A 19,061-nucleotide genomic window follows, 5' to 3' on the forward strand; every position below is an offset into this window, starting at 1 on the left:
AGTACATACGTGGGGCACATTTGTAGGACTCTCTCAGCGCAGGACCTTTTTTTTCTTAAACACATCCAATTGTGGAACTTACTTTTTTTCCAAGATCTATTGATTAAATGTACATTGTTCATGGGACAACCCCTTTAAAGTATGTGCACCTAACCTCTTTTTCAGGCAGCCAAAAACAAGCATTTCAAAGTGAAAGACGCTTCAGGAAATTCTCCCTTCCTCTGAAGCTTTGTAAATCTGAAGAATCTTATTTTTAGCGTTTTGTGAGAGCTTTTTCAATGTTTTTGACATTCTGACATTTTTTGAGCATTTTGCTAATATTTTTGAGGCATCTTATGTATTTACAGAGGTCTGCATAATGTTTCCTGTCTGCCTCTGTCTGTTCCCTTACCTTACCTGCTGCTCACTCCTCCTCACCCTTTCCCTCTCCATAGAGGATAATGGGCTGTTTCACAGTGGATGGTGAGTTCAGGAGACAGGGAGGGGGTAAGAAGTGGCTGGTTAAGTGGGAGAAGGAAGCCAATTTTTCTGATAAGTAGAAAATTTGTAATTTTATCTTATCACCTATACTATTGATTTAAGCCAGGGATGTCAAACTCAAAACACAGAAGGCCAAAATGAAAAATTTGGACAAAGTCGCGGGCCAACCAGTATACAGTATTGCGGGCCCCGCATAGTCCTCCATACAGTATTGCGGGCCCCGCATAGTCCTCCATACAGTATTGCGGGCCCCGCATAGTCCTCCATACAGTATTGCGGGCGCCGCATAGTCCTCCATACAGTATTGCGGGCCCCGCATAGTCCTCCATACAGTATTGCGGGCCCCGCATAGTCCTCCATACAGTATTGCGGGCCCCGCATAGTCCTCCATACAGTATTGCGGGCCCCGCATAGTCCTCCACACCGTATTGCGGGCCCCGCATAGTCCTCCACACCGTATTGCGGGCCCCGCATAGTCCTCCACACCGTATTGCGGGCCCCGCATAGTCCTCCACACCGTATTGCGGGCCCCGCATAGTCCTCCACACCGTATTGCGGGCCCCGCATAGTCCTCCACACCGTATTGCGGGCCCCGCATAGTCCTCCACACCGTATTGCGGGCCCCGCATAGTCCTCCACACCGTATTGCGGGCCCCGCATAGTCCTCCACACCGTATTGCGGGCCCCGCATAGTCCTCCACACCGTATTGCGGGCCCCGCATAGTCCTCCACACCGTATTGCGGGCCCCGCATAGTCCTCCACACCGTATTGCGGGCCCCGCATAGTCCTCCACACCGTATTGCGGGCCCCGCATAGTCCTCCACACCGTATTGCGGGCCCCGCATAGTCCTCCACACCGTATTGCGGGCCCCGCATAGTCCTCCACACCGTATTGCGGGCCCCGCATAGTCCTCCACACCGTATTGCGGGCCCCGCATAGTCCTCCACACCGTATTGCGGGCCCCGCATAGTCCTCCACACCGTATTGCGGGCCCCGCATAGTCCTCCACACCGTATTGCGGGCCCCACATAGTCCTCCACACAGTATTGCGGGCCCCACATAGTCCTCCACACAGTATTGCGGGCCCCACATAGTCCTCCACACAGTATTGCGGGCCCCACATAGTCCTCCACACAGTATTGCGGGCCCCACATAGTCCTCCACACAGTATTGCGGGCCCCACATAGTCCTCCACACAGTATTGCGGGCCCCACATAGTCCTCCACACAGTATTGCGGGCCCCACATAGTCCTCCACACAGTATTGCGGGCCCCACATAGTCCTCCACACAGTATTGCGGGCCCCACATAGTCCTCCACACAGTATTGCGGGCCCCACATAGTCCTCCATACAGTATTGCGGGCCCCACATAGTCCTCCATACAGTATTGCGGGCCCCACATAGTCCTCCATACAGTATTGCGGGCCCCACATAGTCCTCCATACAGTATTGCGGGCCCCACATAGTCCTCCATACAGTATTGCGGGCCCCACATAGTCCTCCATACAGTATTGCGGGCCCCACATAGTCCTCCATACAGTATTGCGGGCCCCACATAGTCCTCCATACAGTATTGCGGGCCCCACATAGTCCTCCATACAGTATTGCGGGCCCCACATAGTCCTCCATACAGTATTGCGGGCCCCACATAGTCCTCCATACAGTATTGCGGGCCCCACATAGTCCTCCATACAGTATTGCGGGCCCCACATAGTCCTCCATACAGTATTGCGGGCCCCACATAGTCCTCCATACAGTATTGCGGGCCCCACATAGTCCTCCATACAGTATTGCGGGCCCCACATAGTCCTCCATACAGTATTGCGGGCCCCACATAGTCCTCCATACAGTATTGCGGGCCCCACATAGTCCTCCATACAGTATTGCGGGCCCCACATAGTCCTCCATACAGTATTGCAGGCCCCACATAGTCCTCCATACAGTATTGCGGGCCCCACATAGTCCTCCATACAGTATTGTGGGCCCCACATAGTCCTCCATACAGTATTGTGGGCCCCACATAGTCCTCCATACAGTATTGTGGGCCCCACATAGTCCTCCATACAGTATTGTGGGCCCCACATAGTCCTCCATACAGTATTGTGGGCCCCACATAGTCCTCCATACAGTATTGTGGGCCCCACATAGTCCTCCATACAGTATTGTGGGCCCCACATAGTCCTCCATACAGTATTGTGGGCCCCACATAGTCCTCCATACAGTATTGTGGGCCCCACATAGTCCTCCATACAGTATTGTGGGCCCCACATAGGGGTGGTGGTTCTGGCTTTGCAAGCCAAATAAAATCATCTTGCGTGCCAGAGTTTGATGCGTAAGATTTAAGCAAAGTTTGTTAAAAGAACAATTTTATGAGTCTTTCATTTAAATTTCTTTATTTTTTAATAGTACAGGCTGCAGCGGTGATGTCATGATCACCAAGTGCACATGACCGCTGCAGCCAACCACTGGGCCAGTGGTTGTAAATATCTAAGGTTGGACCTGCAGAGGTTTATTACTTTTCTCTACTGCAAGCCTATAGGCATTGAAAAATAAAATAAAGATCCATATAATATGACAGTAAAGATATAGATAAACTGGTGCCCATTACTCATCAGGTTAATAAACTGATTACATCATTTACAAAGCCCAAAAAAAATTGAAAACCTGTATAAAATGCATTATAGACAAATCTTATGTATTACCTAAAGGAGCCCCCCCCCCACACACACACACACAAGGTACAATTATAGAGGTGATCAAGTCCTCCTTATGAAATAAATGGGGAAAAAAAAACTCTTAGAAAAAAAATCTATGGTTTACATAAAAACTTGATTTCAACTGACCAACCTCATAACTCAAGTTCCCCAAATATAAATCAGTTATGTAATATTCAAAAACTACCACAAGATGGCAATATATGCTAGCATAATGTAGTGAACACACTCAACCTATGAATAGACAAACTCTCACTATATGTAAAAAACTGTTAAAATGCTAAGTCCACATGTATACAAATTATTCAATGTAAAAAATATCACTGTGACATCAAAGAAAATTACATGAGTAAGAACTTGGGTGCAGGGACCATCTCTGATCGGCTCATACAGACCTGGCCCGCATCTTGTTGCCGTCTCCTAATTCTTGGAACAAGCTGACATTTATCAAGCACAAATATATATAGTTTCATTGAAATGCTGAGGATTTCATATCCTCACGTCAGTCAGTAACGTTAAGGATATTCTCAGAGTGAGTCCATAATATTTATTAATATCTCAGGCATATCACTGATATTGTAAAATATAGAAGATTTTTCATCTGGAACATCTCCTGCGTTTGCGCCTTGTGGGAATACACCTTATATCTCACCCACAAAACAGAATCCATTAAGATGAAAGATTATCTTAGCAGAAAAGATCCTAGTAAAGGAAATCTTTCACCAGGTTTAGGCAGCCCTATATGCAAGTAATACAGCCCTAGAATCAGGGGCTCTGTCACTACTTCATCATTTTGTTGCATATTGCTGGTATTCCTGAGCAGCGGCCCCCCATACCCCAATGATTGATGAGTCTTCACATACTGTACAAAGGAGAAAGCCGTCAATCAGTGACAAGTCGGTGGGGGGAGCGGCAGCTCATGACCACTGAAGACTCGGCAGAAAGAACACTTATGAACACTTGGGCGACACAAAAAAAAAAAAAAAGAGAACACGTGTTACAACCATTTTCTGTGTCAATGGAGCTGTGTGACTTTTTAAGTGATGAATTGAAGGTGCAATTGTCAATATTTTTGGCGCCCTGACATTTTGTTCTTTTTTGCTTCTGGAGCGCTGTGGAGCTGGAGTCTGCACTATAAAGAACAGTCATTTTGGTACGGCTTTTCATTACATTTTTTTTCCATTACTATAATGGAATTCATTACAAAAAAATTAAAAAAATGAAAAAAAAATGCATAATTTGTAACATAATAAAGCATTTTTGGGCAGCATGGTGGCTCAATTGTTAGCACAGTAGCCTTGCAGCACTGGGGTCCTGGGTTCAAATCCAACCAAGGACCACATGAGTAAGGATTTTGTATGTTCTCCCCGTGTTTTTGCGGGTTTCCTCACATACTCCAAAGACCTACTTCTAGGGAACAGTGATGACAATGTCTGTGGAATTAATGATATGTAAGATAAAAGAATAAAATAATGTAAAAAAAAGATTTATTCCTTGATATTTTCAAACACTTAGCATGCAATCACTTCTACACTGCAATACTTTGGATTTTCAGTGTATTGTGCCTGTCAGCATGATGCCTTATCAGCCACTTTGATGCCACGGTCTACATTGACTATGACTATGGTAAGGGGCCAGGTATGGATTATCTCGGATACCTGTCATTGCAAAGGGAGCGGATTCCTGTCTGTGCCAACATTTGAATTTACTTATTGTTGTTCTAAGATGGCAAATAGTCAATAGTGTTGTGTGAAGAAGTTAAAGGGGCTTTCCTATCATAGTATAATGTTAAGGGTAACGTGAGCATGAGGTGTAAAGATTACTTTTATTGCACAATAATAAAATGGTTGTCAGCGTCTGATGACATAGGACCAAATTAGGGCTTATTGATCCAAAACTGGAGAGTTCACAGGCAAGAATCTTTCTCTATACAATCTAGAGACTAGATACACTGCTAAAAAACAGCAATAAATCAAACTACAAAAATGTCACACTCTCCTTCCAAATAGTCATTTTTGGCAGCACCTAAGCAGACTAAGCTCTATCCCCTTATCCAGAGATTGAAAAGATTGTTTTAAAACAAGACAATACCCTCAATTTAATTCATTCCTTTCATTAAAGATTACAGATATTGAAAAAGAAAACTGAGGTTAGACTCCAGTAAATAACTAAAAAGAAACCCAGAAGAAGGCATCTATTCCTTTAAGAAATCCATAAAGACAAGTCCTACCGAAAAGCAGCTTCCCAAAAGCAGTCTTTTCCACAAACACCAGTGGGCAGCATCCAATAGGGATTCCAGAAAGAGACAGAGAAATCTTTACACCTGACAGAATAAGATACAAAAGTTTCCAGCTATTAGAGAAACAGTGAGAACTCAGAAACGTACAATTACACAGATACAGAACTTCTCCACAATTAAAAGACTTGTTCATCCTTATATTATAAAGGACAGGCACTACACTAAACATGGAACTCGAGGCTTGGGGCTACACGGAGGGACACAGAATTACTATGTCTGACCTTATCCTGGCCTGCTTACTCCAGTTAATAATCCCAATTCCACCCCCAGATCACTTTAATGAGGCGAACATCAGATTTGATTTCAGCTCTGGTAAAAGCTCCAGATTCCTCCGCAGACAAGTAATGGGTTTGCCAATCAACTTATTTTCACTAATCTTACCTTTACTTGATTTTATTTATTTCTTTTACTTACTAATACAGCACCATCATATTCCACATCACTTTACAGACATTATTGGCGCTGTCCCCATTGGGGCTCACAATCTAATTTCCCTATCAGTATGTCTTTGGAATGTGGAAGGCAATCTGAGAACCCGGAGGAAACCCACGCAAACACGGGGAGAACATACAAACTCTTTGCAGATGTTGTCCTTGGTGGGATTTGAACCCAGGACCCCAGCGCTGCAAGGCTGCAAAGCAACAGTGCTAACCACTGAGCCACCGTGCCGCCCATTTCTTCATTTACATGCAGTACGTTTTAGATTGGAGTCCTAAATCTTCCTTTTTCCTAGAGGCTTACGTTTATAACTTTTTGTTTTAGCTCTCCCGTATACACCACGGCTAGTTACTTTATACTTGGACTGTAGGGCTAATTGGATACTGCCATAGTCCTGGTTTATTCTGGATTTCAGATGCTCTGACATGTTTTATATCATAATTGGTGTTGATATCAATTTTTAATAAAGTTTATGTACATTTTTCATCATCGCTTGCATAGAAATATTTCCACTTTTTTAGCTTCAGTCGCATTCATCTGGGCCCTTGCCTCAGGGGCACAGTAATTTTATGGGAACTCGTAAAAATGAATTGGGCCTTACTGCAGCACAGACAAAAAAATAATCCAAATTGTGCCACGCTTCAGAGCTCCACTATCATACAAGGGTCTGTTCACACTAGCATCATGGTTTCAATTTTTAACTAATTGAAACCCAGCAGATGCCGATAAGACGTTTGGTCAGAGTTTCCTTGAAGCTTTTGTCATTTTGATGCTAAGAATAGTGGGGTGGATTGTGTTACTCTTGTGGTCATGAGAGACCGAAACCTCTATGGAAATCCCAACAATTTTGAGTGGGTCCCTGCAAGCCTCTGTGAAAAGTATTTGAAGGGGTTTGTCATTTCCTATAGAGGTTTGAAGAGTGTTTTTACTGGACGGGAGGCAGATTCTCAGGCAGATCAATGTTCGGCCCATAGATCTTACAGCTCATTTACATATAAGAAAAACATGGATTTCTCTGGAATAAGACATCGGATCACAGATATCAAGGTATCATTTTATTCATCTTCCTATGACCTGCATGCACATATAGACAGCTTAGGAGAGTTGATCCTACTGTCAGATTCCCTTTAAATATTGCTGAATATTTTTTCACATACGATTTTTCGAAAGTGTTTTATTGATGAGCTCTCTGCTTACCAACAGATGTATTTTCTATTGTCCCTGTATACAGGAACCTTTGGTCTCGGTTAGGGTATATACAATCTGCTGTGTTACAGAACGAGCGCTGTGAATTTTAAGAAATCTCAAACACATGCTGTGGAGAAATTCTACAGCATAAATTTAGCTGCACAATACACTCAAGATGTACAGAATGACAATTTATTCTGCAGATGCCAACATGGATTTCCCCCCTTGCAAAGCAGTGAGAAGTTCACCCTGTATTATCATCATGAGCATAGAACAGCATATATGGTGATGGTATATGTGGTTCACCACAACCACTTTGTAGTCCACTTCAGTTCCCACAGCCCAGGGAAATGGAGAATATTTGAACACCGTAGTAGGACAGTAGAGGCACAGAATGAACAGAAATGAAACCTTCTAAACCAGATTACCTGTGGAAAGCTCAACTAAACTCCTGAAACCCATCAGGACCACATACTTTTATAGCATCTGTTCCTTGTAACACACAATTTTTGCCATTTTTTTCCAGAATGTATAATACAAACCCTATTGTTTCGGCAGTAACAAAGCATTAGATACTGTATAGGTGTACATTAATTACAGTTACAAGGATATTAAATCTTATTTGTGGCATTACTGGACAGCCCCTTAACGGCTAAAGTGGCCACAAGATAGATAGACAGATATGTCAGAGAAATATTGAAAATATTCTCTTTCTTTCCCTGAAGCCCCCCACACCCCTCCCTTCCAAGTTTTGTCCCAGGAAAAGAGCTAGCAATCGACCACTTGCAGTACAAGAGCTATCTCCATGTAAATCTCAGCACAAACCCCCAATTAGCACACTTATGAGTAAGGCCTTGTACACAAGGGCTGGCAAGATAGTTGCCACCAGCATAATTAAAATGCGAGCATCATTCTCCCTAGCAGACGCAGAGGGTGAGTAGACACAGGCTTGCAGTAGTTTGCGTGTAGCTGTTCAGGCTGCTTCCCGAGCTTCAAAGGGAAACCTCTGGTCTCACCGGCACTGATACGAAATATGGAATAACTGAAGTTCCATAATTCTGATCATAATGGGACCTATATTTTTAGTGGCAGGGTCAGCCGAGCAGCGATATGCTCATTATTTTTTCGTAGCCGAAAACCCCACCGTGGAGCTGTAATGCAAAAGCACCAGAACAGCAGACTGCAATTATGCGATGTGTAGTCTCTAAATGAAGGTAAAATCATAATAGAAATTATGGTACCACTTTTGGGCTTCTGGGTTCAACCAGCGATAAGTTATCCCAAAAACAAGATTTTTAATACAAACATGAAGACTGGAGCAGAGCCCACATGATGTCGGCACGGGGGGTGGGGAGGGGTGTAGGCAGATCTCTCGCTTCAGCATAAAATGGTTTGCTGAGGTTGGAGATTCATTCATTCATTGCCAGAGGGATTTAAGGATTATAAGCACAGGATCCTGTTCGATAACAGTCTAATCAAATCGGGGAGCCTCCCCTCCACCTATATTGAATCGTCTCAGCGATCGTATAGTAAGTTTCTTCCTTAATCCTTATTATTTTGTGTAACTGCTTATGTATTTTAATGTCTCCTTTGTAAAATCCTTGTATATATTTTTCCTAAACACTGCCTCCCTTTTGGATTAAATATAAAATTTAATAGTTCTGTTTCTTTTGTCCTGTAATCGTTCCCTTCCCTAAAGCCTTATAGGCTACCAGAATGCAGACGCCCGCTCAGGTCTGTATTATATTTCAAATCTGGACGGTGTTGGCAGAGAATAATAACAATAGGGCTATTGTGAATCTGACAGTGACCATACGGAGGACATAAACACGTATTCCATGCGTCGGAATCCAGAAGTGTGACGCCATATGCTCACTGGTCGCTTGCCGATACCCAAGAAGTGAGTAGTCTGGAGAGTGTGCTCGCGATTCCGGACGAAATCCGTAACACAGTGACGGCACGCGTGATCTCCGCGGTGTCGTCGCAGTGGAATACGTGAAAATATATATACACACATACACAGCTGGTGATATAAGTATTGAACAAGTCACCAATTCTCTAAGTACATATATACCTAAAGGTGCTATTGATATGAAATTCTCACCAGTTGTCGATAACAACCCATCCAATCCACAGAGGCAAAGAAATCAAACCATAGATGTCCATAAATTAAATTGTGTGTAATATTGAGAATTGGCACAGGGAAAAAGTATTTAACACATGACGAAAAAGAGGTGCAAAAAGCCATGGCACAAAACTAAAGTCATTTCAAATGGCAACTTTAGGGCTTTAAGAAACACTAAAAGAAATCAAGATTAAAAATGTGGTACTCGGCAAGGGTAATTTTTTTCAGACCAAGCAGAGGGAAAAAACTATGGAATAACTAAATTCTGGGGAAAAAATTATGGAATCACCCTGTAAATTTTCATTTCCAAAACTAACACCTGCATCAGATTAGATCTGCTCGTTAGTCTGCATCTAAAAAGGAGTGATCAAACCTTGGAGAGCTGTTGCACCAAGTGGACTGACATGAATCATGGCTCCAACACGAGAGATTTCAACTGAAACAAAGGAGAGGATTATCAAACTCTTAAAAGAAGGTAAATCATCACGCAATGTTGCAAAAGATGTTGGTTGCTCACAGTCAGCTGTGTCTAAAATCTGGACCAAATACAAACAACATGGGAAGGTTGTTGAGGGCAAACATACTGGTAGACCAAGTAAGACATCAAAGCATCAAGACTGGAAACTTAAAGCAATATGTCTCCAAAACAGGAAATGCACAACAAAACAAATGAGGAACGAATGGGAGGAAACTGGAGTCAATGCCTGTGACCGAACTGTAAGAAACCGCCTAAAGGAAATGGGATTTACATACAGAAAAGCTAAACAAAAGCCATCATTAAGACATAAACAGAAAAAAACAAGGTTCCAATGGGTTAAGGAAAAGCAATCGTGGACTGTGGATGACTGGATGAAAGTCATATTCAGTGATGAATTGCGAATCTGCATTGGGCAAGGTGATGATGCTGGGTCTTTTGTTTGGTGCCGTTCCAATGAGATTTATAAAGATGACTGCATGAAGAGAACATGCAAATTTCCACAGTCATTGATGATATGGGGCTGCATGTCAGGTAAAGGCACTGGGGAGATGGCTGTCATTACATCTTCAATAAATGCCCAAGTTTACATTGATATTTTTGAGTTTTCTTATCCCATCAATTGAAAGGATGTTTGGGGATGATGACATTTTTCAAGATGATAATGCATCCTGCCATAGAGCAAAAACTGTGAAAACATTCCTTGAAAGAAGACACATAAGGTCAATGTCATGGCCTGCAAATAGTCCGGATCTCAATCCAATTGAAAATCTTTGGTGGAAGTTGAAGAAAATGGTCCATGACAGGGCTCCAACCTGCAAAGCTGATCTGGCAACAGCAATCAGAGAAAGCTGGGAGCCAGATTGATGAAGAGTACTGTTTGTCAATCATTAAGTCCATGCCTCAGAGACTGCAAGCTGTTATTAAAGCCAGAGGTGGCGCAACAAAATACTAGTGATGTATTGGAGTGTTCTTTTGTGTGTTTGTGTTTCATGATTCCATAATTTTTTCTCAGAATTGGAGTGATTCCATAGTATTTTCACTCTGCTTAGTCTGAAAAAAACTACCTTTACTGAGTACCACATTTTTTATCTTGATTTCTTTTAGTGTTTCTTAAAATGGGACCCGGGTGTGGAGGACAGGAGACTCTCCTCAGGACCCGGGTACCATAGAACCTGTAAAAAAAAAAGAATAAAATAAAAAATAAATGTTATATTTACCTTCTGACGGTCCCCGCTGCGCCCGTCCTCCCATGCTGGCAGATCGCGGTTGACTGAAGGACCTGTGCTGACGTCATAGTCATGTGACGGGTCACGCGATGCTGACGTCGGCAGGTCCTTCAGTGTACCGCGATCTGCCGGCAGCCAGGACGGAGCAAAGCAAGACTGCGGGGGCCATCGGAAGGCAAGTATGATATTTATTTTTTACCATTCTTTTACGGTCACACTATATAAATCCATGCTGTTTGCATGGATTTATATAGTGTGACCAAGTTGACAAGCACTTTCCAAGTGATGCTAAAAATCGCTTGGAAAGCGCTTGTCAACCCGCATGCGGAAATGCATATGAAGAACGCTTCACATCCGCATGTCCCTGGCAGGAAAAACGCATGTACAATCCGCATGTGTTTTTTACTGCCAGGGAGATGCAGAAACGCTCAGGAAAAATCCGGAGCATTTCTGCATCGTGGGCACATAGCCATACAGCCTCCGATGTGCAGGTCCTGCACTGTCCCTGATCTTAATTGACAGTCCTGACTTTCTTAGAGCAAGTGGTCCCTAAACTCAAGTCCCTGTGTGTGGGTAGAGACACTGGAGGAGCACAATGGTGTGGTGCGGGCACACTCTGATCTCCGCCTTCTGCCAATCTGGGCCCCCCTACTCACTCCACCATGAAGTGTAGTGAGCAAGCAGCTTCAAGAGGAGCCAGAGATGAGAGAATACCAGCACCGACACTGCAGGAGCAGGGATCTGAGTTTAGTGCATGCTCACTGTTATGACGCATTCAGACATCTGTACGAATCTGTCCGAGATCGCACCACAATGCACGGACTAGTCGCGGGTCTCCCAACCCGAACGTGACACATTCATAGAAGTATATGACTACTGTCAATCAAGATCAAGGACAGTGCAGGATATGAAATGATTTTCTTTTGAGCAAAGAAAAAAAAAATTTAAAAAAACTTTTCCTACCATTTGCATTGTTAAAAACTAAGGTAAAAAAAAATACAGACATGTTAAAAAGAGTAACTGTCGTTTTAAGTAATCAATAGTACACGTGAAAATAAGCAACTTTGTAATATATCTTATCATAGAAGTCTGCTTCTTTCTCCTCCTGGTTTGATCTTTCCCTCTCAATTTATGTGTAATATCTGTATACAGTGATGATAGATTTTTCCATTTACGGAGATAGGAGAGGACAGTTGGTGCTTATACAATTCTATGAAACGGGTGAGGAAGAGAAGGCGGGAGGAGCTAGAAGCAGGCACAGGCATTCTGTGCTGCAACTGGCAAGCACTAAAGTGGCGCATTCTGCCTGGCACAACGCATGCCAGGCACACTGCAAAGAGGTGCATTCCGCCCGGCACACCGCACACCCAGCACACTATAAGGAGGTGCACTCTGCCCGGCACACCCAGCACACTATAAGGAGGTGCACTCTGCCCGGCACACCCAGCACACTATAAGGAGGTGCATTCCGCCCGGCACACCGCACACCCAGCACACTATAAGGAGGTGCACTCTGCCCGGCACACTATATGCCCGGACAATGTATATTTAGCGCACACCGTAGGGCGGTGCACATACTCTGCCCGGCACACCGTAGGGCGGTGCACATACTCTGCCCGGCACACCGTAGGGCGGTGCACATACTCTGCCCGGCACACCGTAGGGCGGTGCACATACTCTGCCCGGCACACCGTAGGGCGGTGCACATACTCTGCCCGGCACACCGTAGGGCGGTGCACATACTCTGCCCTGCACACCGTAGGGCGGTGCACATACTCTGCCCGGCACACCGTAGGGCGGTGCACATACTCTGCCCGGCACACCGTAGGGCGGTGCACATACTCTGCCCGGCACACCGTAGGGCGGTGCACATACTCTGCCCGGCACACCGTAGGGCGGTGCACATACTCTGCCCGGCACACCGTAGGGCGGTGCACATACTCTGCCCGGCACACCGTAGGGCGGTGCACATACTCTGCCCGGCACACCGTAGGGCGGTGCACATACTCTGCCCGGCACACCGTAGGGCGGTGCACATACTCTGCCCGGCACACCGTAGGGCGGTATACATACTCTGCCCGGCACACCGTAGGGCGGTATACATACTCTGCCCGGCACACCGTAGGGCGGTATATATACTCTGCCCGGCACACCGTATGGCGGTATATATACTCTGCCCGGCACACCGTATGGCGGTATATATACTCTGCCCGGCACATCGTATGGCGGTATATATACTCTGCCCGGCACACCGTATGGCGGTATATATACTCTGCCCGGCACACCGTAGGGCGGTATATATACTCTGCCGGTGGCTCACGTTACACGGGCTATGACTACACTATTAACAATGTCCCCGCCCATACTCGGTCATGTGACTCCTGGACGTACCTGTGCTGCTGGTCCGCCGCCCCCCGTCCCCACACTGAGGAGGTGGCTGCCGGCTCCTGCACCTCTGTGTTCCCGCTGCCTCTCTGAATTATGGCGTACAGCAGAGAGCAGAAGCCGCAGGCCAGGCACAGCAGCACCAGCCGCCATGCCGGCCGCCTCATCACACTGTCCCCCGGCCAGGGCCAGCTCGTCGGCTGCTGCTACAGAGCCGCTTCCTTCCGGGACCTTGCTCCGAGCTCTGGATCCGGGGGCGTGGCTGCAAACTGGTGGGCGGAGACGTAAGGAAGAACATAATAATGAGCTATAATAACATTGTGCTGCGCGGTGACACGAGACGTAAGGCTATGTGCCCACGATGCAGAAATGCTCCGGATTTTTCCAGAGCGTTTTCTGCATCTCCTTGGCAGAAAAAACGCATGCGGATTGTACATGCGTTTTTCCTGCCAGGGACATGCGGAAGTGAAGCGTTTTGCACATACGATTTCGCATGCGGGTTGACGCTTTCCAAGCGATTTTAGCATCACTTGGAAAGTGCTTGACAACTTGGTCACACTATATAAATCCATGCAAACAGCATAGATTTATATAGTGTGACCCGAGAGAATGGTAAAAAATAAATATCAGGCTATGTGCCCACAATGCAGAAATGAAGCAGAAAATTTCCGCAGCTTTTCTGCATGTTCTTGGCTGTAAAAACGCTTGCAGATTTTACACGTGTTTTGCAGCTTTTTTACATGCGGATTTGACTTGCGTTTTTCAAATGCATTGTGACCTCAAATCTGCATGCAGAAACGCACAAATAATGGACATGCTGCAGAAAATTCCGCAGTATGGGCACAGAACATGCAGATTTTCATTGGGGATCATGGGGCACGGATTACCAAGTGTTTTGCAAGCTTTTACGCTGCAGAAATTCGGCGTCAAAAACGCTTGAAAAACGCATAGTGGGCACACAGCCATATACTTACCTTCTGATGGCACCCTGTGTCTTTATCCGATGCTTCCGGTCTTCCCGGGGTCTCGCGGTTGTGTAAAAGGACCTGCAGTGACGTCATTTAGTCATGTGACGGGTCACGCGACCGCCGATGTCAGCGGTCGCGTGACCTGTCACATGACTGAATGACATCATGGCAGGTCCTTTTAGACCATCGCGAGTTGCCAGGGAGCCAGGACGCATCGCTATGGAGACCGGGGGCTATCAGAAGGTGAGTATAATATTTATTTTTTATTTTAAATTCTTTTTTTAACAGGTACTATGGTACCCGAGTCTGGATGCAGTACAGATGCAGTGATGCGGATATTATGCGATTCAATGCAAGTCAATGGCGGCGAAAGCGCCGCGATTACGCAAAATAATTGGTAGTGCGGCGGATTTTTCCACAATGATAATCCGCAGCGGAAATTTCCGCAGCATGTGCACAGCACATGCGGATTATCATTGGAGAACATGGCAGGCCTTCTACCATGCATTTTTTAAGCATTTCTGCAGCGGAATTGCCACCTCGGAAACGCTTAAAAAACGCTTTGTAGAAGGCCTGCCATGTTCCCCAATGATAATCCGCATGTGCTGTGCACATGCTGCGGAAATTTTCGCTGCGGATTATCATTGTGGAAAAATCCGCAGCACGTCCATTAATTTTGCAGACACGCAGCGTAATTTCCGCCATTGACTTGCATTGAATCGCATAATATCCGCATGACTACATGTGCACATGCAGATATTAAGTGATTCAATGTGCTTATGGTACCCGGGTCTCTAGAAGAGGAGACTCTCCTCCAGACCCGGGTACCATAGTACCTGTTAAAAAAAAAGAATTAAAATAAAAAAAAACATTATACTCACCTTCCAATGGCCCCCAGTCTCCATAGTGATGCGTCCAGTGTCTTCGGCGGCTTACGATGGTATAAAAGGACCTGCGGTGACGTCATTTAGTCATGTGACAGGTCATGCAACCGCTTCGGTGACGGTGGTGGAACATCAGCTGCGGTGAGTATACGTGTTATTATTTTATTAGGGGGAAAGATAGGTTTTGAGGAAGGGGTTGTCAAGCAGTGGACAACACCCATCACATGCTCTGCGGTCTGGATAGATTCCAGGGTATCAGAAATGTAAGATGTAGAAAAAACCTCACTACTCCGTGTCACCCGTACGGTCCTTGGCACCTCATTTTACCGCTGCCGCATGCTGACACCCCGGGCATCCACCCACTAGTCTGGTACTTCTAGCCATGACATGAACATGTGCAGGGACATCCCAGGCCTAGCTTTGGTTGGTAGTGCTGACCTACAGAGCCAGTCATAAGGTTGTGGCGCTCGTCACAAGGTTGCCTGCCCTGGTTGCGTCTGGAATTCCCACCATAGCATGAAGAGGCCTTGGGTTTTGCATTCTCCTAAATATGGATTTTTGTAAAATGTGCAGACTTTATCTAAATCTGGGCAACCCATTTAAACACAAAAGAAGAGTAAGCAAATATTGGGGTCACACACTTTTTGATGGCCATCAATGTTTGATCAATGTAAGTCCTAGAGGTAGAACCCTAATATACTTTCAGAATGGAAGGTCCTCTGTGGTTAAGCCATTTGGGTCGGTTATCACAGAGGGTAAATTTGCCATAAGGTGAATTCCAATCCCATACATTTCTGACACGTCCGCAAGGTATTTCATAAATGTAGAGTATATACGGGTCTCAAAAATGAGTCCCTGATGTGGAGCAATCAGAAGTCCCATTCGTTTGTATGGAGACTGTGACCCTCTCTCCTGTGACAAAAATGCATAATGTCCCCATGGGTCCCATTGTTGGATATGCTATAAATGTACAGGATGGAATACTCCTCTAAGGCCTCATTCACACCAAATTTTCTATATTAAAGAATGACTCCATGGCAAATACTGAAGTCCTGAAGTGTGAATGTTAGAAAGTTAGATATTAGATCTTTGAAAGGGTTAAACAAGCACACTCACTCATCAGTAATCACAACCCAATTCACATTACACATCGCCCTCACAATAACGCATGACATTATACACATTACACTTTACATTGTACACAGCACTGATGGGTGTGAGATAGAGGAGTGCGAGGCGGTACAGGGTGTGTGAGATACAGGGTTGCAAGTTGCATGAGATAAAGGGGTGCAGGGTGTGTAAAATTGGTTGGAAGAGGAGCAGGGTACATGAGATAGAAGGAGTGCAATGTGCGTGAGATAGAAGGAGTGCAAGGTGCTTGAGATAGTGGGGTGCAGAGTGTGAACTAGAGGGGTACAGAGTGCATGAGATAGATGCGAGGGGGTGCAGGGTGGAGATAGATGAGTGCGAGGGGGTGCAGGGTGCGTGAGACAGAGGAGTCCAAAGTGCGTGGGATGGACAGGTGCGTGAAAGGTGTCCACGGGGGTGCATCTTGTGTGAGGTAGAAGGGTGCATGAGAGAGTCGGGTGCAATGGGTTGCCGGGTGTGCGAGATATACGGATGTTGGGGTGTAGGATGCGTGATAGAGGGGTATGTGGGGGTGCAGGGTGCTTGAGTTAGTGAGATAGAGTGGTGCAGACTGTGAGGGGTGCGTGGGGGTACAGGTTGTGAGATAGAAGGGTGCAAGGTTTGTGGGATAGAGGGGTACATGAGGGTGCATGGTGTGTGTAATATAAAGGAACAGGATGTGTGAGAGGGGTGCGAGGAAGTGAAGGGTGCGTGAGAGCGGAAGGGGCAGGGTGCGTGAGATAGTCTGGTGCGTGGGGTTGCAGGGTTCCTGAGATAGAAGGGTGCGTGGGGGTGCAGGGTGCCTGAGCTAGAAGGGTGCGTGGGGGTGCAGGGTGCCTGAGATACAGGGGTCAGAGGGGGTGTAGGGTGCGTGAGATAGAGGGGGTGCAGGGTACGTGAGATAGAGGTGTCAGAGGTGGTGTAAAGTGCATGAGATAGAGGGGTGCTGTAGCATCGGCGTCCCTGCCATCTGCTAGGCAGGGACGCCGTCCCTCTCACCTCCGCGCTCCTCGCATGGGTCCCTCCAGCGCCCCTGTCTCTGTCGGCGCAGCGGCGTCCCTGCCCCATGTCAGACAGGGACACCGTCTCTCCCGCCCCCCGGCTCCTGGCGCGGCTTCTCCCTGCGCTCCATTCCCTGCTGTGGCCGGCGCGCGTTCCTCCTCCAGCAAAGTGCTTAGGGCGCGCGCGCGCGCGCACCCCCCCCCTCTTAAAGGGACAGCGCGCGTCTTCCTAAAGAGTCCCTGGCCAACGGCCAGAGGACTTCCCACATTTAAGGCACCTCCTCCAAAATGGAGGTGCCCGAGCAAAGTTGTTTGCACTGTGTCTTACTTGTGCTTCAGCCCTCAGGTTCCGCTGCTAGCCTGACTTTTTGTCCTGCCTGCCAGCCTGTTATTCGTCCGTTACATGCCGAGCCTGCCAGCCTGCTCACCTGGAGCGCTCACCTGTTACCTGCCTGTTACTTGCCTTGGCTATCTGCCCGCTCACCTGGGAGCATCCACCTGCCCAGTCTATCAGACCGCTCACCTGGGAGCGTCCACCAGTTACCTGCCTGTTACCTGTCTCGTCTGTCAGACCGCTCACCTGGGAGCGTCCACCAGTTACCTGCCTGTTACCTGTCTCGCCTGTCAGACCGCTCACCTGGGAGCGTCCATCAGTTACCTGCCTGTTACCTGTCTCGTCTGTCTGCCTGCTCACCTGGGAGCGTCCACCAGTTACCTGCCTGTTACCTGCTGTGTCTGTCAGCCCGCTCACCTGGGAGCACCTGCTTGCTTTCTGCCAGCCTGCCTGGAGACCCTGCCGCCACTTGCTGTGAACACCTTCCGGGTAAACCTATAGACTGCTACTTGCCCTGCTTTCTCGAACTGTGACCTCCTGTCAGCTACCAGAGACTTCCGCCTGCTTGCCGTGTCCATCCACCATACCGGTCAGTCCCAGCCCTCTGACCCGTGGGAGCCACCTGCTCTCTTACAAGGTCGTCCCCAGAGTAGCACCTGGTCCCTCTGCCCGGATCCTCCCTGGTCACGGTGTCGTTAGCTGCCGTACGACCAGGGTCGGTTTGGGTGGATACTTAGTCACGCCCCTCTGGGTCCCTCCTTGCACCTCGGCACAGAGGTTCCACCACCCGGACCCGTAACAGGTGCAAGACACGGGAGATAGACGGGTGCGTGAGATAGATGAGTGCGAGGGGTTGCCGGGTGTGCGAGATATATGGATGTTGGGGTGTAGGATGCGTGATAGAGAGGTGTGTGGGGGTGCAGGGTGCATGAGATAGAGGGGGTGCAAGGTGCTTGAGTTAATGAGATAGAGGGGTGCAGACTGTGAGAGGGGTGCGTGGGGGTACAGGTTGTGAGATAGAAGGGTGCAGGCAATGTGAGATATGGGGGAGCAAGGTTTGTGGATAGAGGGTACATGAGGGTGCAGAGTGTGTGGGATATAGGGGTACAGGGTGTGTAAGATATAGGGATGCGTGAGATAGATGAGTGCAAGAGGGTGCGTGAGATAGAGAGCTGTGAGGGGGTGTAGGGTGCGTAAGACAAGCGAGGAAGTGATGGGTACATGAGATAGAGGGGTACTAGGGTGTGCAGGATTTGTGAGATAGAGGGCTGTGCGTGGGTGCAGGGTGCTTAAGATAGAAGAGTGCAGGGTGCGTGAAATAGAGGGGTGCAGACTGAGAGGGGTGCATGGGGGGTACAGGTTCTGAGATAGAACGGTGCAAGCTATGTGCGATATGGGGGTGCAGGTTGTT

General features: G+C 47.0%; 1 protein-coding gene across 2 annotated transcripts in view; it reads right to left on the reverse strand.

The window, feature by feature from the left end:
• Nucleotides 1-13,607, reverse strand: part of GXYLT1 (glucoside xylosyltransferase 1) — a 35,207-nt gene extending 21,600 nt beyond the window's left edge. The window contains exons 1-2 of one of the 2 annotated variants that reach the window (XM_073652015.1): nucleotides 13,342-13,607; nucleotides 5,427-5,519 (exon numbers count right to left, since the gene is read on the reverse strand). In XM_073652015.1, the coding sequence (XP_073508116.1) occupies nucleotides 5,427-5,519; nucleotides 13,342-13,502 (254 nt within the window). In that variant the 5' untranslated portion in view covers nucleotides 13,503-13,607. The remainder of the gene's footprint in view (nucleotides 1-5,426; nucleotides 5,520-13,341) is intronic. The other variant, XM_073652016.1, reaches the window with a different exon arrangement.
• Nucleotides 13,608-19,061: the final 5,454 nt, after the last annotated feature.

The sequence above is a fragment of the Phyllobates terribilis genome, unplaced genomic scaffold, assembly GCF_046119375.1.
Source record: "Phyllobates terribilis strain yellow unplaced genomic scaffold, ASM4611937v1 Scaffold_11__3_contigs__length_659146591, whole genome shotgun sequence".
NCBI classification, from domain to species: Eukaryota; Metazoa; Chordata; class Amphibia; order Anura; family Dendrobatidae; genus Phyllobates; species Phyllobates terribilis.